Genomic DNA, 26,725 nt, shown 5'->3' on the forward strand with positions numbered 1-26,725 from the left:
AAGATGAAAGAGATAATATGATCTAATTGCTGCCTACAACAGCATAACAAAATACTTTATTGGTATTTAATGACTTTTAAGTAAGTGAATGTGTTTGTCATAGAATATTTAGATACTTTTAATGATTTAGTGGCAAAAATTGCAACATAACTTTCCACCCAATTTACTTAAAAATATAACCCTCTTTAAAACCTTCATCAAATTCACTTCTAAGGATAATAAAGATGTCAACTATGTAAAATTTCATATGAAATGACATGTACAATAAAAGTGTAGAACAAGGTTGTGAAAACCGAATCAACCATTTCACTGGAAGAAAATGTTTAATGTTCAATCATGAGTTGAAATAGATGATGTAATAAATATTAAAATTATTTTAATATAATTTTAAAAAATACAATAATTTGAATATGTGGAAACATAATTAACACTTGTACACGAGTAACATTTTTTATTATTATACATTTAAATTTGTTGTAAAGCTCATCAAGATATAATTATACCGGTATGATAAATTGATAAATATCAGTTTATATATATTAAATATAATTCAAAATAGAAAAACAAATTTAATATAGATATACAAAAATAATTTGTAGTAGGAATATAATTTATAAGAAGTAATAAGAATAAAAAGTTTATGCTGCAAAAAAATAATAATTTTAATTTTATTATAATAATCTTACATTTTGCAGCCCATTTAATATTTTTAAAGTCCAATCCAATTCTTCATTTTTTGCAGCCCAACTCATTTTTCAACTCTCCAGTTTTTAAGTCTCACATTTTGGAGGAAACTTAGCATTTCATTGTTTATATAGAAAAAAAATAGTTATATGGCTTGAGCTCCAAAGTCACTTACGTGGTGGGCATGTTATGAATTAGCATAGTTAAACTGATATTAATTATTAAACTTAAAATTTTTAAATTCATAATTTTATATTTAATTTAAAATAATTTACGGAATTAGGTCTTGTATGAAAAGTAATTAGCTAGGTAATTCAAAATGATCAGTGATTGGTTTAGCGGTTCAACTGACGGTTCACATCGATTTTTATCAATTCGATGTTAAAATGATTCTTAAGATTACCCAGATTGGACTTACTCAGTTCACAATCGAACATATTGAGTTGTCTTGTTTGGTTTTTAAAACCTTAATGTAGAGCCCAAGTGTTTTATTTTGAAAGATCATGATTTGGAGGATGAGAATACTGAGAAGGTCAATGATAATGCTGTTGTTCTGACGACGACCTAGGAAATATTAGTGTGGCCTAATTATTGCTAGGGAGTTCTCGCATGATATTAGCTTTTTGCTAGTGTTCCATTTTAAAGCTAGATTCTATTGCTGAGAATACTAGTTTTAGGAGTGTCTCCAAAATGAATTATTTTTTTTCTTGCAAAAACACTCATGATGTATCTCACATTGCAAGTTAAATTTTCATGGAGACAACGAGATTGCAAGAGTTGCACAACGCTATTGTCTTACTAAAATTGTTAGGCTCTTGTCTAAGCCCTCGATAGTTTGTGATTTTAATTCCCAAATACATGTTGATGTAGTTGATGCCTTTACACGTGCATTTTGCATTTTCTTTTGACATTTCTAGCTTACATAAATTTGTTAATAGGCTAATTGAACAAAGTAACTTTAAATATGCTTATCTTTGGAACAAAACTAGATTCGTGGGATAGTACACAAATGGTGATTACATATTTGAAAGAAATACCTCCAAATTCAAAATCTTAATTTAAAAAAATTCTGAATAAATGTATGTTTTTTTTTTGAATTACCAACTTATATTTGCATATAATTTTTTATTTTAATTGTTGAAGATATTTTGACTTTTAAAGGAGATATGATGCATAAACATTTAGATTTTTGTTGTCATATTAGAATTCTTTATGATCTAGACTTCAAATAAAATCCAAATAAAAAATTAAAACTTAAAAAAAAAAAAATTCAAAACATGTATAAACATACCAAATCAAAACATGTATAAACATAACAATTTAATATTTTGAATTAGTTTCAAAATCTATGGTTATATCTATTTTTCACACTAAAAGCCTAAATCATATCCTGGATTTTCTATTTTTGTGGTGCACTTTATATACTTTACCCATTGGTTAGGTTTTTATCTTGATCTCACTCATACCTTAGTCCCTTGCTAACACATCTTCCTTGACACTTTTTGATACTTCCTATACAAAATACCCTTTCATTATGGCAAATCCTAGACTCCCTACCACCTTAGCTTGATTGAAGGCATTCAAGTTGTTTCTCCTTATGCCATTATAGTTATTTTATGTCTTAAAATTAGAATGAGCAGTGATGAGAGTAAATTAAAGGATTTTATAATTGAATTTTATTCCATTATTATATGTAAAAAAATGAAAAGAAACTATGCATAAATATGTGGAGAAACACTGTCCAGGAAAGAAATAAACTATGATTAATACTTTTCATATGATCTTCAATGGGGGACTTCATATATTGGCTTATAACATTAGTAGGGAACTTCTTATCCAGATAAGTGAGAGAGCGAGGTTGATGAATTTGGCCACAAGTTTTGACATTTATGAACAACGATAATGTTAGTTGTGATCCTGGTGTTCTACATTGAATCAGTTTGAGTTTCTATGGGCTTACACCCATGCTTTCTTATTTTTATGAAGTAGATTAAGAATATGTTTTATTTGGGAAATGATATATCTTGTTTTAATCATGCATTTTCATATCAATAGTATTTAAAATTTCTCTATCTTTTTTTTTCTTGAAATTTCTCTTGCTAGAAATTGTTTTAATTTTATCTGTTCTACCTAAGTTACCCGTCAGTTAATATTATTTACTTACACAATTAGAACCGTCTTTTTTCTCTAGGGGAGTACTTGATAATGGAAGTGTAAACTTGGGATTGAATGTACTCCCACTTTTTAGGATCATTACAAAACCTACTAAATTAGGCGCATGTGAAGCCTTTTTGTTTCGAGTTCATATGCTTGACTGATGTTTGTTTGATTTTCCAGCTAAGGTGATATCTCCTTGCAGGCTTTTTTTTTTTCTAAGGTCCTCATTATTAAAATCATTCTTAATGTCCAATTTATGAAAGTTGGTCCAAATTTGCCACGAGAGAGCAAAACTCGAATTATATTGATTTTGACAATGCTTATAAAAGTTCTTGATAGTCAACACCATCTATTTGGCATAACTTTTTACATGGAAGTTGAGATTTAAATTTATTTGTGCTCCCATATTTTTTTATTCATTATAAATATCCCTTTGCATTCAATCTATTTTTTTCATGATAAACGTTTCAAAACTTCAAATGCGTTGTACTTTTTTTTTAGGTTTGTATTTTTTTCATTGCAATTTTCTTCAACGTGGGAGTTTTGATAACTTCATGATCATGGTTTTGGAATCTTTATTTTAACAATAGAAGTGGCAGAATCACAAAATTCAAGTGAAAGCCCTTTATATGTCATGAAATCATAGATTCGGTGTTAGTGCATTGTGTCATCTCTTTTATAGATTTTTGGCTTTGGTGCATGATGTCAAAAAATTTGAGTTCGGTGTGCTAGAGGCATGGTGATTATTCACTTTGGTTTTTCTTTTTCCTCCAAGTAGAGATAGGATGTTAATTTTGTATGGATTGTATGTACTGACACAATTATAAGGGAGTTCATGGTTTCAGTGGCAATTCAGTGGCAATTCAGTAGGTTAGATATTTTGATAAAGTATTAGAGATTATGTGGTTCTGTTGAGACTAGTGGGTTTAATCAGGGGCAATGAGAAATTTTCATTTTCTATGGATTTGATAAGAAATGGTAGTTGATGATCAAATAAGTGTTAAATTTGAAATTTTTTATCTTGATTTTTCCCTTTGAACTTTAGGCTTTGAGTATTAAGGTTGGTGTACAAGGAAGTTTGTGTCAATTAACTTGTAAATTTTCTTAGTGACCAGGGAATATTATTTCTTGTATTTTGTTATTTGGACACTATTTGATAAAGATACCCTTAATAGAATTGGGGTTTAATTTGTTTCAGTGCTGAGAGTGAACGTGAATGAAGGTTTAACACATTTTTAGAGGAAGTGAAGAAATAATTTTGGGCTTGGGGAATAGATACAAAAGGTTTTAACAAAAATCTAAAATTTAAGCACTATAGTGGGCATTCTATTACTGAGATACATTCATGTTAGGGCATTCCTTGCTAGAAATTTGTGGATAACATTGACAATCTAGCTAACCTTGAAAGGTGTCTATTTTTTCCTTTCAATAACCCCATTTTATTGAGGGGTGTTAATGCAGGAGGTTTGGTAAATATTCCTTTTAATGTTGGAAATGATTTTATAAATTATTTTTCGAATTATTCTTGGTATTATTAATTTTTAGGATTTGGATTTTTGACAGAAACCCAGTGAGGATCATGACAGTGTAATGTTTAAAAATTTATCCCATTTTGAAATTTCTTTTATTAATAAAACCAAGTGAGATCAATATTATTGTTGATGAAGGAACCAAACCATGTAGCTCTCAATATACTTTTAAATTTTGATGGTTCCTACTCATTACTATGAGCTAGATCAACATGGTTTGTAAGGTTGATTGCGATAAAACTATTAGGTGCATTTAGCTACATTACAAAATTTGCATTGAAGCCCTTTGAGTTTTTGTTGGTGAATAGATAGAATTAATGTTTTAAGGTAATTGAAGTTTATGTGTTCTAGACATAGTACAAAAATCATGCACACTATATTATTTTAAGTATATTAGGAATTCATAGTGGGGTTTTGTTGGATACACAATATATTATTTTAGTTTGTAGCTTGGGAGATTATTTTTTAAAAAGTAGCAGTCTTAACGTCTCTACATTTCGAATCATCCATTAGTTTAAGTTCTAAAAGTAACAAAAGTATTAGCAATTTGTTTTTTTATTTCTAGTGAGTTTGTTGATTTATAGTAAATTGTAGTCTAGGTAATGCGCTAGAAGTACGGAGTCAAATGTTAGATCTTTTGTAAGGATGACAAAAAGTATTAGGATGACTTTTAATAGATATCAATCTACAATCTAGACTTGATAATTTTCTTGGTATGATTTGTGATTGTGGAAAATATTTATCATATCATATGATTTATGCTCTCCAGTATATCGTCCTAAGTAGTAGCTTTTTTTAGTTGTCACGAGGACATCTAAAAATTTATTTTTTAAACAATAAAGCTTATCTCAATATGTTCTATAGTAAGCTTTTATTAGGAGAAAATTGGTTATCATCGGTTTGTTGCTTAGATGTCAATACATGGAGTGAATGTTGATCGTTAAAAGAAATAAAAAAATAGAAATAAAAAAGGGTGAAAAGAAAATAATTAATTAAAGTAAATTCTTACCTATTTGCTCTTATAAATGTTCGTACAATTTCTTCAATTCAGCTATAAAAGCCATGCACGAGGCAAAGAAAGGGCGGGCTCTTTCTTTCGTTTCCTGCTCCTCTATCATTCCTTTTGTAAACTATAAAATTCACAAACGATCCCACTTCCCCTCTCTCGACTGAAACCTTTGCTCATTCGTCCCTCACCTTCTTTTCTTTGTTCGTCTTCCCTCTATACGCGTTACATTGAAGGTTTTTTCCTATACTCTCCAATTCATCACAAGAAATTGCAGGAGAAGCCAGAGAATCTTTGATCTCAGCTATTCCCCATTCGCTTCAACCTCTTCCTCTAATTTGAGATCCACACAAAGCCCCTTCTTACTTATGTCGTTCGCGCTCAATATAGTCGCTGAAGCCTCGTCCACTTGTCTTCCTCATTCTGCATGTAAAGCCACATTGTAATTTCTTCCACGTCGCTGCCTGCTCACAACGCTGATGCCCTCTCATGTGCCTCTCCCCCAACAACGGGATCGCAGTATACGGGGATCTTCAAAATTCCTTTTCTCATTCCTGTTTGTTTTGACACAAGTCAAAGCCGCAACCCGAAAATTAAAGGTGTAACTCTCTCCCTGCTTTGTCGCTCAATACGACCGCACCAAGCCACGATCTCCCGCCGATTCCCCTCTGCAATGCACTTAGAAAGCCGCACATCTTCCCCTGCTGCTCCACCATAAACAAAAATTTTGCTTCCCCCCTATTTCCCAATCATACTAATACAAAGCCCACCTATCGAACTTGAATTGAGCCACTATGCCTCCCTTGTTCCTCTCTGTTGTCAGACCCGAACTGAGCCACTAATTTTTATAAGAAGAAGGATTTGTAATTTTTTTAGAAAAAAAATGAGAAAAATTGTATTTTTTGTGTTTTCCTTTCGTCGTTTCATTGTTGTCGATCACCTCATTGCCATCAACATCAATGAGGAAAATGTATAAATAGGTTGTGAGAGGGCAATTTTTAAAAAAATCATGTGAGGAAGTCTGGTACCTATCATCGGGAATTGAGTACAGTTCAGGGGAATCTAAGACTCATTTGTAAATTTTTAATAAAAATCAGGGATTTAAGTACATATTCGAGAAAATTATGCTCTTGATTGTTCTTTTTTCAGGTATATTGAAGGCAAATAACATATTTTAAGACTATGGTTTGCTATATACTTTTTATTCTTCGATCGTAGTATCTCACTACGCTGACCAGCTAAGACACTTAGTAAGGTTGACATTCTCTTTGTGCCCCTGAAACGGGAGTTGACGCCTGAGGCTACCAAATTTTTAGGTGACTTAGACTTGCAAATAACTTAAAATGTGGACTTCTTGAACTTGTAAAATTGCTTAAAATTCATTTGGGATTACTTGGACTTAAAAAAATGAACTTTTGAACATGTAAAATAGATTAAAAATGAGCCTATTTTGAATTTACAAAAAAGCATCCAAATTTTGGAATATTTGAACTTGGAAGATGACCTAAAATAAAATTTGAATGAAAATTAAAATATTTGAGTATTCATTAAATCTCATGATTATTGAATGAAATGAAAATATAAGTTGCAAATTCAAGATAAAATGATTCCTCAAATTATCTTCCAAAGTTATTTCAAAATCATAAAATTGATAAGTATGTCTCACAAAAGACTTGCAAAGGTTCATTAGCAAGATATTACGAGCACTCGAACTATTATACTTAGCATAAATTAAACTGGAAGGAACCTTTTTAGTGAGAGTCTATTTTTTTTAAAGAAAATTAAAAAAATGATTGAAACTTGTACGAGTTTACTTAGAGAATGTGCAATAGTCAATTTAATTTAGAGAATCAAGTCTTATGGAGTGTTAAGAATTTGTCACTCTATATATCATGAGCTTAACATTCTAAACGTTCCATCAAATTCACAATATATCTGCTAGCGAATAGAAGATTATAAAATGCTCAAAATGAAGATTTATGTGTAGTATAAGTCATGACATTCACATAAATTTTCATGTTTTGATGATTTCATGATTTTATAAGCTTTACGATCATGTTCAATTTGAATATAAATATACCAAAATTTGTGCAAGACTTTCAAGATACACGCTTTCCAACTATATGCATGCATTTAATAACAAAGGATTAGTGAAATCGATAAATTTTAATAATATCAAAGCTTGCATTTATATTTTATAACATTTTCTAATTTTGATATTATATTAAAATACATGCAAATATTTAGAAAATTGTAATTGCATCTTATGGGTGCATCCATTATCAGTTTACACTATAATGAACATGAAATGTCATATAATTGCATCAGATTGGACTGTCAAGAATTTAGGTATATTGATACACCTAAAATATATAATATTTTTAGACACATTTTTATACTTATTTTTGAGATATTACACTTTAATAAAAAATATTTGTATGTTTTTCTTTCAGGTATAAGTAAAGAGGTGAAAAATACTAAAATGAGTAAAAAGAGATCAAATTTGGAGCAAAAATTCAAAAATAGTTCAAAAGTATTTTGGCGCCTAAGCGCTAGAACCGGCGCTTAATCGCCAGTGAAACAGAGAATGTCGTGCCTAAGCACTAGTGACATCTACTTCACGGGTTAATTCATTTTGACGAATTTTGAAGGGACATTTGAGGCAGCTATTGACAAAAATGGGTGATTATAACCACTAAGGACGAAAATATAATTAAATGACGCGTGAAACGAGGCATCCCTTAGTAAATACATCGAATCAGGACACATTTTGAAGAGATACCAAAACCTCTTGAAAAAATATAAAAGAAGAGTCCTGAAAAGTTCTTAAAGAAGTTCGTGAAGAAGCTTTTAGAGAAAATTTCAGGCACCACAAATTTATTTATCCTTTTGTTTTTAATTTTATTTTGAGACTTAAGAGTGTTGTAAGAGAGAAAAGATTCAAAACAACTTCAAGTATTTGGTGGAGGATTTGAGATAAATTTTTATCTTTGTTTTAAACTACTTTTAGTTTAATCGAGACTTTTTGTTGGTTTGACAATGATTTCTACTTTTAGACTAAAGAGTGTTTTTTTAAAATAAAATGGTTTTGTTTTATCTATGGATTTTGAGTAGTTTTCTTTATCTTTCTCCTTAAAATGATAAGTAATTAAAGTGTTGGATGGAAGTTGTGGAGATTATTAATCTTTAATGTTGGAAGAAGTTGTGATGATTTAATTCCATGCACTTCATTTACTTCTTGATCTTGCCTGTCTAGATGTTAAAATTTGTTGTGAGAACATGTAAGAATCGGGCTGATATTGTCTTAGTCAACAATTGGAAAGAATCACATGAGATTGTATGAATGAGAATGTAGTTCATATGGTTGAGTGCAAATAAATAGAAAATAATCTTTGAAGGGTGTAGAGTTAGGACTTTAGAGTGACAGATTAAAGCCCCCAACTTGGTTTATTGTTTTAAGTTTTGATACGAGATGTTAGTCCCTAGGTGGAGGGAACTGAGTGAACTCTAGAGTGAGAGCTAATATCTTCCCTGCGTAACCGATCTTCAAAATTATTCAAACTTTAAATTAACCAATGTTCTTTATAGCATTTCTAGTAAGGGTAAAGAATAATATTACTCATATTGACACAACACAATTTGAATACTTCCACAACAGAATTCCTATACTTATTACTGATTCATGATAAAAAGAAAGATATTTCGTATTCAGTGCTTCTCTTTTACATAAACTCAAGTTATCTTTAATAAGTTTTTATTTCATTTTCAAATATTAAAAATATCAAAAAGAGTTTAAATTTTATTCCTGTGATAAAAACTATAGTTTAAGTATTTGTCTTTTGAAAGTAGAAAGTTTATTACTTTAATTATCGCATACTGTGAACAATCCCTGTTGGTTCGATATTCGGGACTTAATAAAAAAATTCTATATTATTTGATAACGATATGTATACTTGTGTAGTATCTTAATATATATTAAGTTAAAAAGTTAAATTCTTATTTTCTTTAGGATCAAAGTTTTGGTACTGTTGCAAAGTAAGGAAAGATAAGTGAAAAATATAATCAATTACATTGTTATACTGTTGCTAATAAACAGTCAGGATCATATATGCATCTAAACAACAAAATATTTATGCAATTAACAAAACTTGGATGAGCTTGAGATATTTCCAAACTTCAATATGCTATTTTAAAATATATATCCTTATTTCATCAAAATGCTTGTAAACCAACATATAATTCCGTATGTGCTCCACCAAATTAAATACATGTATAAATTTAACGAGTTTGAGAATGCTGCACTTGTTTGAATAAATATTTTACTTTGATTAATCTCATTTTTAAAAATTAATCAATTAGGCCGCTCTATCTATGGAGCAATGTTGTATGTTCAGCTGAACTACGAGTCTAGTAAGTACTAATAATGTCATGATCACAAGTATAAAAATTTGCAAGTCCAAATCATCTAGTCTGTCCTTGGCAGAATTGTAGTTGATATGACTAATATGCTAAATATGTCAAAATTGACAAATTTCAAATGAATCTTAAGCATGTAAGTTTTAAATGTCAATTCCCCTTATGAGGATTGAGTTGATAGAAGATTTTAATTGGATGGTTCAATTCTTAAATCATTTTCAAAGTAATCAACAAAAATATTTAATATTAAATTGATCACTTAAGACTAAAAACAAATTTCATTGACCATCCACAACGGTTTGTCAGGGGTGACAAATATTTTATTGACTTCAGCTTATAAAGAACAAATGTCATATCAAATGTATCACTATATTCACACGTAGTAATTTCATGCAAGTATGGACGTGATCTGAATCCTCTGACCACGTGGTATGACTCAAAGGCTCTACAAAATGTAACGATTATGAACATAGCTCTTTAACCGGGTGGTTGCCACCAAATGACACCATTATATTACGAGAACGATCGCAACCCGTATGTTCTCTAACAACTTTATTTTTTAAATTGTGTACCGGTCCAATTGATTAACCCAAAACTTTATGTTAGCTAAGGTCGACGTAAATTTGTCCCCTTAGACACTCAGTCATCCTAGATCTACAAGAGTCCCTTAGATGACACAACATGGTTATTGACAAGAATTTTCAGTTAGGTTGGGTTGATGACCTCCTCTGACTAAGTAGATTAGGGACTTCAACGACCTAGGATAACGAAACCATAGATCTTGATTGGTTTTGTCATCGTTTCTTCCATCGTCCGCTTTAAACTCCAAGTGATAAATTTTATAACATAAAACCTAAGTCTCGTTTTACTATTTGCATATCATTCAATGCCTAATGACTTGCCTTAATCAAAAGTGCTCTCTCGTTATTGGGAGGGGTAATTAATTGTAGGGATATGCGCTTATGAGAAACCTCAAGCTCCAGATCAAAAAAGTCTTCGCAAAATGTGGGGGATATCTCTTTTAGTGTCTTAGTAGCAATCTAATTTGCATTCTAAAAATTTAACCCTATAAATGTCTCAACAACCAAGAAAGTCCGGGGCATAAAAAATATTTAGAGCCCAAAGTGAACTATTGTGATTTAACCTTTTGTTTTTCAGAAAATTTTTCAGTTGGTATTTCATCATGTATTATACAGATTTTGGATTTGGATTTTTTAATTTGAGATTTATATCGAGATTAGAATTTTCAAATTCCTAATCACTAGCTTTCTTCATGACAGTTGTCATTTTCTTCTTTCCGATTGGATCCTTAACATGTGTTTTTGCCGTTATTGTCATCACAAATATTTGTTTTAATGTTTGTGAATGACTCGTCAAATTCGAGGAGAGACTGTGGTGAGGATCTGCTTGTTTCGTAGGAGTAGATCCTTATTGTCTGTTATAATATCTAGAATATGACCAAATTTTATTTCTTTCTGTGCTGAATAAATGGAGAAATGGCTAAAAAATAAATTTAGAGTTAGTCGTTAATTCTGATATTTATAATTAATTATATAGCAAAAATGGAAAGCTCTTATCCATGGATTGGTAGATTGTTATAGATGAAAAACTACCGCGCACAAATTGTTGGATTGTTGTAGTTGTTTTGCAATAAATGGAGGAAATATGCTGGCCTTCGATTCACGATTATTTCTCATTTTGAGTTGCTTTGAACGAGTTGGCTCTTTAGTGCCAATTATTATATACAAATGAGCTGTTCTCTAGGTCATGCTCAACCATTGAAGAATGGCTATTACATTTTTCAACAAAGCTTAATGTTTGTGCGTGTGTATGTTCCAACATGATTTAAATTCATAAACCAATGCAAGCTTAGTTTGGTAAAATAAATGACCCAAAGAAAAGAGGAGCATCTCGTTGGATATTTGATAAGGTTCTCAAGTGAATCGGTCTCAAAAAGCTTAATACTTCATTGAGCATAAAATGTGTTTTATATTTGCTTTAGGGGTTGTTTTATCAAAAGTGTTATGAGTGTATTGCATTCATTTTCCTTGCATTTTATTTTTTTTATTAGGTTCGAAGCAAATGACATGTGTACTAAACTTTTGAAAGATATAAAACACCCAAAACAATTGTTTTCCTAGATTTTCAAATCTTGTGCTATACTGCTATGGCCGGCCCGTTTGTGATTCCTATTTGGCACTGCCCATGGCCACTTTATTTTGTTTCACTGCTCATAGCAAACACAAGAGAGAATTTCAATGCATTTGATCTACATCTAACCAAATGATTCGTGTTTCCAAAATGCATGCATTTCTGTTACTCTACACTTAAAATACTTGCATCTTAAAAGAATCCAACCAAACAACCCTTAAATGAAATTGTTTTGGGTTCCATTTGTACTAAGTTCACGAAGAAGAGAGAAGATTTGAAAATGAATCAAAGTAGTGAAAGTTGGCTTATATTAATTCTCTCAAAGTGGTTCAAGTTGCAAGATGATAGTCGAATTGTTATTACTGAAGTTTTTAATTTGCTCTAAATGCTCTTGCTCGTCAACTTAAGACAGTAAAAATATTCACTGTTCAAGTTTTGAGTGTTTTCTACCAAATTTTTCGTTAAAATGTGGCTCATGTATTACTCATTATGTTTAAAGCCTGCTTATGCCCCTATTGAGTTGATTATTTGATTTGGCGCTAAGCAACTTCAAGGATGTTGTTTCCATACTTTTGTCATTAGATGCTATGCAAATGCAACCTTTATTAATGGAATTGTTTCTAAGAGCATTTTGTAGTGAATTGATATTTTCAAATAAGTATTTTAATCACCTTTATCCACTTCTTCTTTCAGGCTGTGAGTTCAAACTTGATATGCCAAAAGCAAAATGCATAGAAAATGTCATTAAAATGTGCACTTCAATTCTCAAGTTTATTGCTGATACTAAAACCATGAATCTAATTGGTCACAATGATGTATCTTGCTTGAGGTTTGCTTCAGCATATGCTCGCTATGTACTCTCCTCTTTGGGGGGGTATCGGCGCGAAGTCTTTTCTTTTAATGAAGATGATCTAAAAGAAGCTTTTTATTGCCTGAAAAGCTCATTTACCTACGCAGCCAAGTTGCTTCATCTGGTGCTTAAACGCTCCAATGAATTTTCAGCTGTACCGGGAGAGGTATTCTACCTTTCTAATGACCTTCTAGATCTCATTACTGCCATAGAACCTTATTTTGGCATAAAGCTTGCTCTGCAAATGTCATCTGTTGTGAAGCCATGGCTGCCTGTTCTTATACTTGGAGTGGGCTGCAACCAACTTATTAAATCCAGAAAACAGGAATGCCAATCAAAATTCATCGTACCCAATCGACATCATTTCCCAACATGGCTTGCTGTCTTAAGCAAGGCAGAACTTTATGAAATCAGCAAGGTCAGTACTGAGGAGGATGATGGCCAGATTTCTGAACCAGAGGGGTCTGTTTTCACAAATTTAATTTTGATGGCGGTATCTATGCTAAAGAAAGGAAGCCTTAGAATAGTGGATGCATTTGGCTGTGTTATGCTGGTAGGTTTGGATGTTGGGCTAGATACAAGGGATTTTGGCTTGCTTCTTGGTCTTGTTCATTTTATTTGTGTGAAGTTGTTGGGTGAAGAGTTTACTTCCTGGAATGAACTTGAACAAATGACGTTTTATTTGCAAGAGATTTATCCACGGATTGAAGATGAGATTGCAAATCCCAGTCTAAGTGAAGATGAAAGAAAAAAGTTGGAGACTGCTAAGACACTGCTTACATCGCTATGCTTGAATAGAGGATGAAATTTGGCTTTAGGACTGTGATTGTCATTACCAGGGTTCAATTTGAGAAGTGAATTGCTTGAAAACTCAAGTTGATATTTTGGTTGGCTTTTCCTTTCATCTTACTATTGTAAATCTTGTCTGATCTCTTACAGGTATAATTGGGCATAATCTTTCAACAAAACCTGGCTTGATGTATATTAATTCTAGGCTTATTTGGGTGTTTTTCAGCAGTTTGTAAAGGTTTGTAAAAGACTGTCTAGTCTAGTTTACGTCAACTGTACTAAATAATTTTTGTTAGATATTGAGCTATTTTCACGTTGATTTTCTGTATATAATGAGTTTTAACAGTCTACAGTTACAAATTGATGGTTGATTCCGTTGCATTAACAAAATGACTTTAGAGCCAAACGAAGCCTTCATCATTCATTCCTGTGGAGAAATTGAAGTAAAAATTTTCAATGTCATGCCATTTTTACTGGATAAATGTATTTTCTTCATTTTTTGTATTAACAACATTGAATAAGGAAGTCTCCGTTTATGACCTAATTTTTTCAAGGCTTAATTCATCTTGACTGGAACGTTGAATCAACTAAAATGCTTAATCAAATGCGCATCTTCTAACAGTGTGATGCCTGAGATGAGATTTTCTTTTAGGTGGAGGAAAGAATTGCTTGGCAATCATTGGTTGATAAAACGAAATTGAATCTCTTGGTGATTCAATTGACATAAAAAGTGTTCATGTCATCTATTGTGAATAATGGAAGCTCACTTTAATACAAAGACTAATAGGAAGCACATGCATTTGCGAGTTTCAATCAGCATGTAATAACCGTAAAATTTTTCAAGTACGCAAATTTTCTCCCGAAGTAAAGCCTGACTAATTGAAACCATATTTATAAATTTTTTGTAAACAAAATGATTTTATTAGCTATAATTAATTAATTCTCACCAATTATTTTTTAAAAATTTTAATTATATATAATATGGCAAATTTACTGTTCCACTGTTCAAAAGCATGCATAGTGGCAAGGGCCAATTTGATGGATGTAGAGGTGTAAACAAGTTGAGCTCGAGCCACCCTGAACTTTAGCTTGAAGTTGATTAATTTTATTGAATTTAAGTCTATGAGTTCAAGAAGACTCACGAGCTAGCTTTTTTATTATAAAAAAATAAAAATAACATTAATTTAAGTTAGTGTTAAATTATAATTGACAAATAGAATGAACAATTAAGAGAGAGAAAAACAATCACTTAATATAAAATATAAAATGTTATTTTTTAAATATTTTTAATACTTTAAGGATAAAGATTATATTAATATTTTTTTAAATGAGCTAGCCAACAAGGTAATGAGTCAAGCTAGGGCTAACTTGAGCTTGGCTTGTTAGCTCATTAGCTTAGTTCACATGCCACTCATCGAGTCAAGCTTGAGCCGGGTGACGAGTCAGCTTTACTCACACCCCCTCCATAAATAGATAAAACCAATTTATGAATTAGTAATTAATTGAAAATTTTGATATTTTGTTAAATTGTTTATGGAAGAACATGATATTGATGATGCAAAAAAAAAAAAAAAAAAAAAAAAAAAAAAAGAGGTTTTTAAATTTTAGGAGGGAAGACTTTATTTTATTCACTCAATATATCTTTTAGTATTTATTTGTTTTCTTTATTAGATATTTTTTATTTCTCTAATTTCCTTATTTATGGACTAGTATGCTTTTCACTATTACATATAATAAGGTATAATTTATTATGGTGCAAGAAATTTAATTATTTCTCAGAAATTCTCCATGATACTATCACAACATTAAGAAACCTATTTCATTGGTGACATGGTGAAAAAATATTGCTCCCGGACTCTAGACATAGAGTTACGTCTAGATGGCAATGAAAGACATCAACGTGTAAATTTCAGTCCCACTACTTAAAAAACAAAAAAATGCTATTTTTTTTCATCGTGTGACCCAGCCCGACCCTACCCTTTTGGTCGAAAAAGCTTTATTAGTCACCTTTTCTCTTATTTTGTCATGTTTTCCCAGCCGCATTTGGAATGTTCACTCTTTACTGTGTCACATTTTTCATTTGTGTTTCCAGAAGCTAGGGTTTCAAGCAGTTGCGATGGACTGCTCTCTAGACCAAGTTATATTGATGATGGATTCCAAAAATAATGACAACGACTTTGAAACAAAGGTGAGTTTAGCTTTGCCCGACATGTTTTCATTATAGTAAAACCATTGTTGTGGTGCTACAATTTAGGGTTTCTGTGGTGATATTTGTGTGTTTATAATGTGGTACTCTTAAGTTATTGTGGGTGTTCAACAATTTTTAATCAGGCGTTTCAATGAAGTTTTTTATGATATTGTGGTGTTAATAAGCTGTAATGTTTTATAAGCTGTAATGTTTTGATTTTGGTGTTAATAAGCTGTAATGTTTTGATTTTATTGACGTGGGATTGTAATGTTGTTTTGGAGTTGTTATGGTCATTTCTTTGTTACTAAGACGAAAGGTTTCAAACATATTGAGGTAGGATTTCCATTTACATTTTTTCAATTCTCCAAGTAACAGTGTTATTGTAGTGTTAATCTGGGGTTATTTTGGGGTTATTCTAGTGTTTTTTTATGAAGTGGTTTTAGATTGTTTGTGGTGTTATTGCGATGTTATGCTGATATTATTCCAATGTTAATTTAGTGTTATTTGTATTTATTCTTATGTTGTTTTGGCATTATGCTTATGCTATTTTTCAGGTTATTTTTGTGATGCTTTTTTGATGTTACTCAAGTATTATTCTTGTGGTTTTTTGGTGTTATTGTAGGATTATAAAGGTGTTGGTGGAATGTTTTGTTTTATTGAGATTATAGTATTTGATTAGTGTTATATTTAACCATCTTTATAAAATTATGTAAAATTTGCAGTTCTTTGAGCTTGAAAATGTTTCCAATGATCCAATTGCAGACAACATTCTTTGCATCATTGTCCACAATGAGCAAGAAGCATATGAACATTATTGTGCATATGCACATCATATTGGTTCCACTTTCCGAAAGGACCATAGTAATTTTTGGCCAAACTCGAATAAAATTAAGAAGAATGACTATTTATGTGGAAAAGCTGATCACAAGAAAGAGTCAAAGTTCATCGATACGGTGAAGTTAAAAAAAGCGGACACAAGGACTGAATGTCAAGCCATGGTTTGATATGCTGTCAATGTTGAAGGCGATTAGATGTTTAAGAAATTTGTAAGAAGTCATAACCAACCCTTGAAGGAAACTGGTGATAAGCAGTTTTTGCGCTCTAGTAGAAAGATAAACGAATGAAATGAAAATGTGCTGAGATCAATGACAGGACCAGGGTTTAGGGCAACAAGTGCATTTAACTTCTTTGCTACACAGGTTGGGGGAGCAGAAAACCTGGAATGTGCGAAGAGAGATGCCTTCAATTTATTCAAAGAGAAAGAAGAGATAGAATTGAACAAGGTGATGCTAATTCTCTGTTACAATTATTCATAAAGAGGCATGCTGAGGATAACATGATTGCGTGGGACTTAGAAACTAATGAGGACGGTAGACTGACGAGCTTTTTTTGGAGTGATGGGTTTTTCAGGTTTGATTATGACTGTTTTAGGGATGTCATAGTTTATGATACGAGTTATAGACTGAATTAGTATAATTTATGTTATGCTCCTTTTATAGGAGTTAACCACCATTGACAAAATGTTTTCTTTGGAGCTGTTTTTTTATTGTACGAGACGATTGATTCTTTCAATTGGTTATTCAAAGCATTCTTTCGCATAATGGATGACAATCATCCAATTACAATTTTCACTGATCAGGATCAAGTAATGACAAGAGCTATTGAAGATTGTCTTCCACATATATAACATAGATTATGTCAGTGACATATCAATAAGAAATTTTCTTCGAAGGTACATTGTGGTATGTGTATCAAGAGTGTGAACGACCTTTTTTATAAATGATTTTAAAGTTGAGATTGAAGGGACTTGGTTTGTAATGATTGAGAAAGGAAACCTATACTGCAACATTTGGTTAGATGATTTGTACAATATAAGATACAAATAGTCAACAACTTTCAATTAAGAAATTTTTGAAATGAAAATCTTATTAACACAAAGAAATGTGTCCACAAATATTATCTGTCATGGTGTATCCAAGCACACAAGCTCTCTCTCTATTATTGTTTTGTTGGTCTTGAAAATGTTATGAAATCATGGAGAAGGAACGAGAAGGAGGAAGATTTCAAAAGTGCTCACTTTGTTATTACACCTGAGGTTAAAACCAGCCCAGTGTTGAGGTAAGCAGCTTCATTTTATACGAGGAAGCTATAGTTAATGTTTGAGGAAGAGTTATTGCATGGGTCATGTGGATTTGCTGTCAAATTCTTTGTGGACAGTGATTCAGAGTATTAGTTAAGGAATTTGGATAATCAAGAGATAAACAAACCCTGGATTGTTAAATTTGATAAGGTTATTTGTGAGATCACATATAGTTGGGAAAAAAATTGAAATGATGGGGTTGTTGTGTGCTCTGTCTCTACGTGTTCTTAATTTGGTAAATATAACAAAGATTCCTGACAAATATTTGTTATTGCGATGGTTTGTTCATGCGAAAAGGGATATCTATAACATTTTTTGATACAAACAACTCAAGAAGTCTCGAATGTCTAATGAATTTTAAAGTGACCTTCTATTATGTTCACACATTAAAAAGTTTGGATACTAACTTACTAATAAAGCACAAGGAAATGAACTGGCCGAGCAATGTATGCTAGAATCATTTAAAAAATTATCTTTAGATGTTGAAAACATAGTAGGTGGGAAAGCACCTCAAGCAAGGAAAAAAATTAAAAAGAAAAAAATCACTAAGTAGAGAATACAATTTGAATGACCCAACGAAGATGAGGCCAAAAAGAATATACTTCTAGGTTAAAAGGGTATTGGGAAAAAAAACAAGAGAGTAAAAAGTTTTTATTTCTACATGCAATAACAGTTTTACTCTATGAAACATTATCTTTATCTAACTTGAACCATTGCATACAAGAAAGGAGAAAGAAACGACAATAAGTCAAGAACCACTTATCCCATGCCAGACAAATTTATTTGCAATGTCAGATTGTCTCCATCAGTTATATAATTGAAATTCAATACAATTAGACTATTTTTTAATTAAACTATGTTCTTAAACATTCATTTGTAATTACTCCAAAATAGCAGGAATACCTTACACCACAACCACCAGAAACATATACCAAACTGTTGATGTATTCAATTAGTGAGTTCTAAGTGTATTATTAATTATTTCATTCGATTCGAGTGTTTGTGTTTTGATGTACTATTAAAATACATTTAGATGTGAGCTTCAAAATTTGGTTTGTCCTTCTATTATGTAATAAGATGTTCAATAACACAGCAATTGCACCGCGACAACTCACCGATAACTTTAAAATATATTATTATCTTAACTTTACAAAAGTAGAGCATATAATTTCATGCTTAGGTAAGATGACATGCATAAATGTAAAAATTTAATTTTAGGAGTTAGAAATATAATTACATAATAATTGAGTGGTTCATATGTATTTCTTGGAAAAGGTAAGCCAATGGGTATTTCAATATTAATATTATTTTAACTTTTTTAAGGAAAAATCATTTAAACAATTTTAGAAGTTAGCTTGTTTATTGCATGAGCGCTGAAATTATTGTAATATTGGATAGAATTATAATAAAACGTTAAATAACACGGGCAATTACGATAAAAAAAAAAATAAAAAAAAAACATTATTTCTTATGAAAAATTTTTTCAGTAACACATCAATGATATGTTATCGCTACCACAAAATCTCGCCAAGAAACATTAGTAACTCAAATAACGCCACTTGACAATGCCAAGCCAATAACAAATCAATATTGAATTTTTTCAACGGTATTTCTTAAGCATTATTGAGGTATTGTTTCAGTGTTATTATACTGTTATTGACATGTTCATCTCTGTTTAACGCGCAACATAAAAATGAACCAATAACACATTGACACTGAGTTGTTTCAGTGATATTTTTGAAGCATTATTGAGGTATTGTTGTAGTATTATTGAGCTGTTATTGACGTGTTCTCCTTCTGTTATTTGAGAAAAGCTGCGACGTTATTGGACTGCTTTGACATTGGCGTTATTTACCTTCTTGAAAGACATTATTGGAGTGATTTTACGGTGTTATTGGCGATGTATCATATTTATAAACTAATTTTACAATATTTATATTTATTTTGAAATAGTTATTTTTACAGTGTTAAATATCATTTTCAAATTATTATTTTTAATTTATAAAAAAGCACAGGCATTTACTTATATAACACCAAATTCTTATATATTTAAATATCTAAAATCTAAACCTTGTTTTTATATTTTCACAACTCAAAATCATTCATATCACATGAATATTATTACTATTTTAAATTTAAATAAATGGATTATATAATTTAATAATTTTTAAAACAAAATTAGACAAAAATTTCATATATTATATAATATCTTTTTACCTCATGTGCTTTAAGCTTTCATGTGCATAGAGGTGGATTCGGGTTGCACACACTCTAGTTTGAGCTTGATTAAGTCTACAAAATTGTGTGAGCTTGTTTATTGCATAAGCGAAGAAATTGTTATAATTAAACAACAGACAAATAACATGATCAATTAAGAGAAAAAAATAAAAAAAATTAATATTAAAAATATAAATTATTTTATTTGAATTTTTTTTTCAGTAACATATCAATAAAATGTTATCATCACCACAAAATCTCACCAATAATACATCAATAACTCTTGAATAACGCCACATGAAAACACATCAATAACACATTGATATGGAATTGTTTCAACGGTGTTATTGAAGCGTTATTGAGGTATTATTTCAGGGTTATTGTTTTGTTATTGACATGTTCAACTCAGTTATTGGGCTTTAGCTTGAGCTTGATACTCTTAGTTTGAGCTTTAGCTTGAGCTTGTTTAAGGGTCTATTTAGTGTTGCTGCAGCTTATTGAATAATCTGCTTATAAACCGACTAAAAATAATTTGCTTATAAGCTTGGTGCGGTGACTATTACAAATTTTTATTTTTTTTGAAAAACAAGACCGCAGTCAGAAAGCTCCCATTGCACCTAGATAGGTGCGATGTGAAAATGTTGTTTTCAGCGTTTTGAAAACGTATAAGCTACCAAAATGCAGTTTACCCAAACAGACTTGGTGCGTTTTTAAAATGTCACCGCACAAAATAAGCTACCCCAAACAGGCCTTAAGTCTACATGATTGAGTGAGCTTGTTTATTGCATAAGTGAAGAAATTATTACAATCTAAAATAAAATTATAATAAGACGTTAAATACATTGATCAATTACGAGAAAAAAAATTAATTAATAAAAATACAAATTATTTCTTTCAAAATATTTTTTTGAGTAACACATCAATAATATGTTAGCTTTGCCGCAAAATCCAGTTAATAATACATCAGTAACACTTGAATAACGCTGCTTGACTGCGCCAATAACACCGCATTAATACCATAAAGCGCCATATGAAAAAGCGCCAATAACACATCGTTATTGACTTGTTTCAACGGTATTATTGAAGCATTATTTCAGTGTTATTGCACTGTTATTAACGTGTTCAACTCTGTTAATGGGTTAATGTCGCATTAATAACTTAACGTGCCACATAAAAATCCGCCAATAACACAACTATGTTGAATTATTTCAGTGGTATTATTGCAATGTTATTGAGATGTTATTGACGTGTTCTTCGTCTTTTATTGAAGGGAAGCTGCAGCGTTATTGGACTGGTTTGGCATTGGCGTTATTGACCTTCTTAAAATACATTATTGGAGTGGTTTTCCAGTATTATTGGTATTGTATCATATTGAAAAATCAATTTTACAACATTTATTTGTATAAGATAAACATTTATTTTTACGGTGTTAAATATCATTTTTAAATTATTGTATAACATTAACAATATTGGAAAGGTTTGATTAATTTTACCTAGCCTTTGTTTTTTATAATTTTACCACTCAAAATCATTCACTTAACATGAGAAAAATTCAAGTTTAGGAGTTAAACATGTAAATACATCGCCGTAAAACCTGAATAATAATACCCCAATAATATGCCAATAACACAACAAAACCACGCCAATAATACCCTATGGCAAGTTTTTCCAGCGGGTGTTATTATGGTGTTATTGAAGTGTTTCTGTAGATTTATTAGAGTTACTTTGATGTTTTGTGGCGAGTTTTTTTGGGTATTATTTACGTGTTTTTGTGGCGGTGTTATTGGGGTTGTTTTAGCTGTTATTGGAGAAGAGTCTACCAACAGAAGGAGCAAAAACGTAACATTTAAACACTATAACTTAAAACCAAAGAGAAACAATAGAGGAAATAACCAAGGCTAGACAGAAAAAAGATAAAGAGATTATCTAAACCCATATATAACCAAGAAAATCCATCCAAATTCAACACCCACAGACTATCCAAAATAATAAACAAAAAAAAAAAAAAAACAAAAACTCATAAGCTATCCAATCACTAAGGGAACCAAAACAAATCTAAAAGTAAGATAGGATATCAGATAATAAATAGCTTGGTAAATGACTCAAATACAAATTTAATTCATTAATCAACTGAATACAATTCCATCAAAGTTTAATGAATCAAACAAAGTAGATGAGTAAAACAGAGTAACAATAATATTAAATCCAATAGACAGTCTACTTAACATTATTATAATTGATAAACAGAGTTACAATAATATTAAATCCAATAGAACTAAAATGTTTTTAATTCATTATTTAGAAATCATTTATGTTTGAGACATAATCCACATGCATATTTTATAAGCAAATTCAACTCTAAATTTTGGCATCTCCATTTTCCAGCCTAATTTGTCACTCCAATCAGCTATGTCGACTTGTACTAAAGTTTCCATATATTTACAAATGAACATGCCGCAATCATATCCATTGCTTTGGACTGGAATGCTTTTAGGCATGACAACTGACCATTTTGTGCAATCGCTTCTGAAAGCTTTTCCAGTATCTTTTACAAATAGTTTGACCTGCAGAGTGTCATTTTGAATTGAATTGTTGAGTATGCTACCATTGCTAAATTTTACTTAAGAATAACTTAGCTTCTGTTGATTATGCTTACAATGCTATGGGCTATTGCCTTATGCATCTTGTTGGGCAAAAAGTTATATAATTTCCATTTACATTCTTTCAATTCCCCAACCAAAAATGTCCAATGTTGTTTATCAATGATAGAAATTAAAATCATTTGTGCATTCGTTATATTTTCCTTATTAATTTGGTCCACAACCACTGAATGTTTTTGTCTCTATAAGCTTGCATAAAATGGCACGAAATTTTTTTTTGAATTTATCATATTGGAAGAAGTAAACTTTTCAGGATTTTACTTGAGCATGAATATCTACTCAATGTAGTGATGGAACATACATGTATGGTCTGTAAAATGCAGGTGCTTTATTCATCTTATTCTCCATTAGCATGGAAAAAGAATCACATGTTCATTTGCAAACCATTCATTTAGCATTATGTCATCAATGCCACAACGACTTAATACAATATGTTTCTTACTAATTATAATATCATTTCTGCATTCGTTAACAAATAGCGTTTAGGGTTAACACATAAGAGTATTACATAACATAAAGTAGATTGAGATTTACTTATCATTGTATTTGGGACAGTATTGGTCTATTACTACCTACATTTGAGGAGATATTTGTGTACTTTCAAGAAAATCAACAACTAACTCCGCTGGACGAGCCTACAAAACCAATATACTCTTCATATGAAATATTCACAAAAAGGATATTGGAAACAAAAAGAAGTCATTTACTAACTTATTTTCATACCTTTGACCGGTAGTCATCAATAATTTCTCCTGGGGTGGCTTGTTTAGCTCCCTCTTCATTTGAAGATGTAATAGTACTGGGTGGCTTGAAAGATTCCAAAACATCCTTTATTGTTTGATCTACTATATCAATATCTAATGTTAATGGGTCATCCTTAATGGCTGTTGCCTCTACATGGTCATCCTTAATGGCTCTTATTCTTTCTTGCTCGATATTACCAATATTTGTTGGTAAAAGGTCATCACCAATTATTGAAGTATCACCAACTTCTCTTATTGTTGGTTGTTCAATACATTTAAATGGTCATCACCAATTATTGAAGTATTTACATCTTTTGTTGTTGTTGTTGGTTGTTCTGTTGATGTTTTTGTTGTTTTAATATGCACAGGTAAATTTATTGTCTCCTCTATTTGTTCAATGTGTACAAGTAAATCTTCTAAAGTGTATTTGGGCTGTTTCTTAGCTTCCTTTGTCGTTTTTCTCCTCTTAAGCTCAAATGAAGTATATGGGGAGCTGAATTTCCACTTCATTCTATTTTGTCTAGCTTTAACACTTTGGATTAAATTGCTAAGGGAGGATTCATGTGTTTCCTTTTCAATTGATTTTCCTTGCTCGAATGAAGTATATGGGGAACTGAATTTCTTCTTCCTTCTATTTTGTCTAGCTTTAACCCTTTGGATTAGATTCCCAAGGGAAGATTAATGTGTTTCCTTTTTAATTGATTTTCCTTTTCATTTTTTTTCTCCACTTTAATTGATTGCTCCTTCTATATTTTAATAACCCCAACATGGAGGACCATCACCGTGTTTTCTAAATTAAGAAAATAAGAATTTTTTGATTCTTTTAATTCAATAAAATTTTTTCTTGATTTAGGATTAAATGTATTATTTCTTCAAATCCCTTATTGTTGTCTGTACATGTAGGATGCGGGGGTATTTAACTTGAGGCGTGATAATTAACGCCATATGAAACATGTGACTACGGTGTGGAGTGAGTTTTAATGCGTGAGATTAGTCTAACTGGACTAGATGGTTATTTAACTGGGGAAGCAAGCAATTGGTGTTCATCATCTTTCAAATCTAAAAAATAATCATGAACCTACAATGAAATGACTGAATTTTTAAAAATTTCCTTAAATATAATCAAAATTTTGAACACCTGAATAACACTAAAGGAAAAAGAACAACAGAATAAAACACTCCAACATAATTAAAATAGAAGTCACAATAAAATTCTCTTAGAAAGAGCTAAATAACACCATACAAACAAACAATAACACAAGAAAAACACTTAAAAAACACTAAAATAACATCCAAATAATGCAAGAACAACACTATAATTCTTGCCTAAATAACACCACAATAACACATGAGTAATACCGTAATAACATCTCAATGAACAATAAATAACACCTCAATAAAACTTACAACAAAATTCTCTAAGAAAGTCCTAAATACTACAAAAAATAATGCCACAAATACCACAAAAATAATGCCACATAAATACCAAAAGGAAAAAATTTATGCTATGAGATAAATGACATACATGTACAATTTTGAGCCTCTTAAAGGCAATATGAATTTGTGATGAGTTCGAGCCCACATTAGCTGACCACCTCAACATGCGAGGTATCGCCTCAGGTGCAGCAAAAACAACCAAAGATGTGTGCTCATGAAACCATAGCTGTGTAAAATGAGAAAATCATACAAGATAAATCAAATAAAAAGAAAAATATTAAAAAAAATCAATAGGATATACAAGACACTGACAATTAATAGAAAAACCAAACCATTGATTATCCTAATGATTGGTCTCACCTTATTTTAATGGCAACGAAATTCACTTGATCAATGAGAAAATCACACACTACATCAGACTAATTAAAAGAAGAGAAAAATGTACATTCTAAGCAAAGGAGTAAAGCCCTTTGGGCACACTGAAATTGCTAGAAGGAAAAAAATAAATTTAAAAACAAAAACTTCAATAACAAGTCTTCAAAGGGGATATAATACCCTCCAGTTGAAACATTCATCAGATCATTTTTTATTTGTCGGCCATCCACATGACAAGAGGGAACTTTTTTCCAAAAAAAATGAGTCTCCTCCGTTGGACATGCCTATCAGAAAAGCAACTTGAGAAGAGTATAATCTTATGTCTTTTCTGCCCATTTTGAATACCATCCTTTCATAATCCCAACATTTCAGTATGTGCAGTGTCAGATCATTGTCTTGAGGATACGGAGGGAGATAAAAAAATTGAATCACATTCATTAATTTTAGGTTATTCATGGTCTTCTCATATAAACTTGGTCTAGCCTTATCAAGAACATCCCTTACTGTGGATGGATGACATCTACACTTGATTATCCTTGCGTTCATAAACCTACAAAAAAAAGAACAGGGAAAAAAATTACATTATGTTATTCTGGTATAATTTTGGTGTTATTTTATCGTTAATTTGTGTTTATCTTTGTTTTAATATTGTGTTAGTATTGTGTAATTGTGGTGTTACTGTGGTGTTAATGTGGTGTTTTTTGTGTTACAATGTCGTTAATGTTGTGTTATTTTTGTGTTACTGTGGTGTTATCGAGGATAATTTCAAAAATGGATGCAAGTACTTTTATATAAGAGTAGGGACTTATGAATGCAAGTAAAACAAAGCAAAAAAAAATTACTTGAATGACTTATGATAACTCTGCTAAATAATTTCCTTTTTCCTAAACTCTTTGAATAGCTTCTTCTTGGTCTCTTCCATTTCCTTCTTTTTAGCCTCTTTCTTTTCATTCTTCTTAGCCACTATCATTTCCACCATTTTTAGCTCTTCGCTTTGCATCTTCTTATTTTCTTTAGTGTCTTTCAACTCTTCCATTAGTGTATATTAGCTGGCTTCAAAAGTTAAAAGGAACTACTTGAATTTCAATGTGAAACCCTAAGTCTTCATGTAAAGCTTATATATAAAAAAAATAAACATTGCAACTTACATGGCGTTGAGTAGATGTAGTGATATTATCTCGACCAACTAACAAAAATGTGAAACCCTAGCAACCTGAGTCACATAAAGCTAACTAATGGGATGCGAATGAGGGGAAGAGAGAATGAAGAATTGCACCACTAGGAAAACGTGATGAAATAAGCGAGAAAGTGACAAATAACGCTTTTTCGACGAGAGGGGCTGGGTCGGGCACGATCGCGTGATAAGAAAAACATTTTTTCATT

The 26,725-nt window shown here is 31.1% G+C and overlaps 1 protein-coding gene across 1 annotated transcript in view; it reads left to right on the top strand.

The window, feature by feature from the left end:
* The window catches only part of LOC110025618, a 30,011-nt gene extending 16,071 nt beyond the window's left edge, over positions 1 to 13,940 (top strand). Inside the window, exon 5 of the mRNA XM_020726196.1 lies at positions 12,637 to 13,940. Within this exon, the coding sequence (XP_020581855.1) occupies positions 12,637 to 13,598 (962 nt within the window). The 3' untranslated portion in view covers positions 13,599 to 13,940. The remainder of the gene's footprint in view (positions 1 to 12,636) is intronic.
* The last annotated feature ends 12,785 nt before the right edge of the window (positions 13,941 to 26,725 follow it).

Source organism: Phalaenopsis equestris, unplaced genomic scaffold (genome assembly GCF_001263595.1).
Source record: "Phalaenopsis equestris unplaced genomic scaffold, ASM126359v1 Scaffold000315, whole genome shotgun sequence".
Taxonomy (NCBI): Eukaryota; Viridiplantae; Streptophyta; class Magnoliopsida; order Asparagales; family Orchidaceae; genus Phalaenopsis; species Phalaenopsis equestris.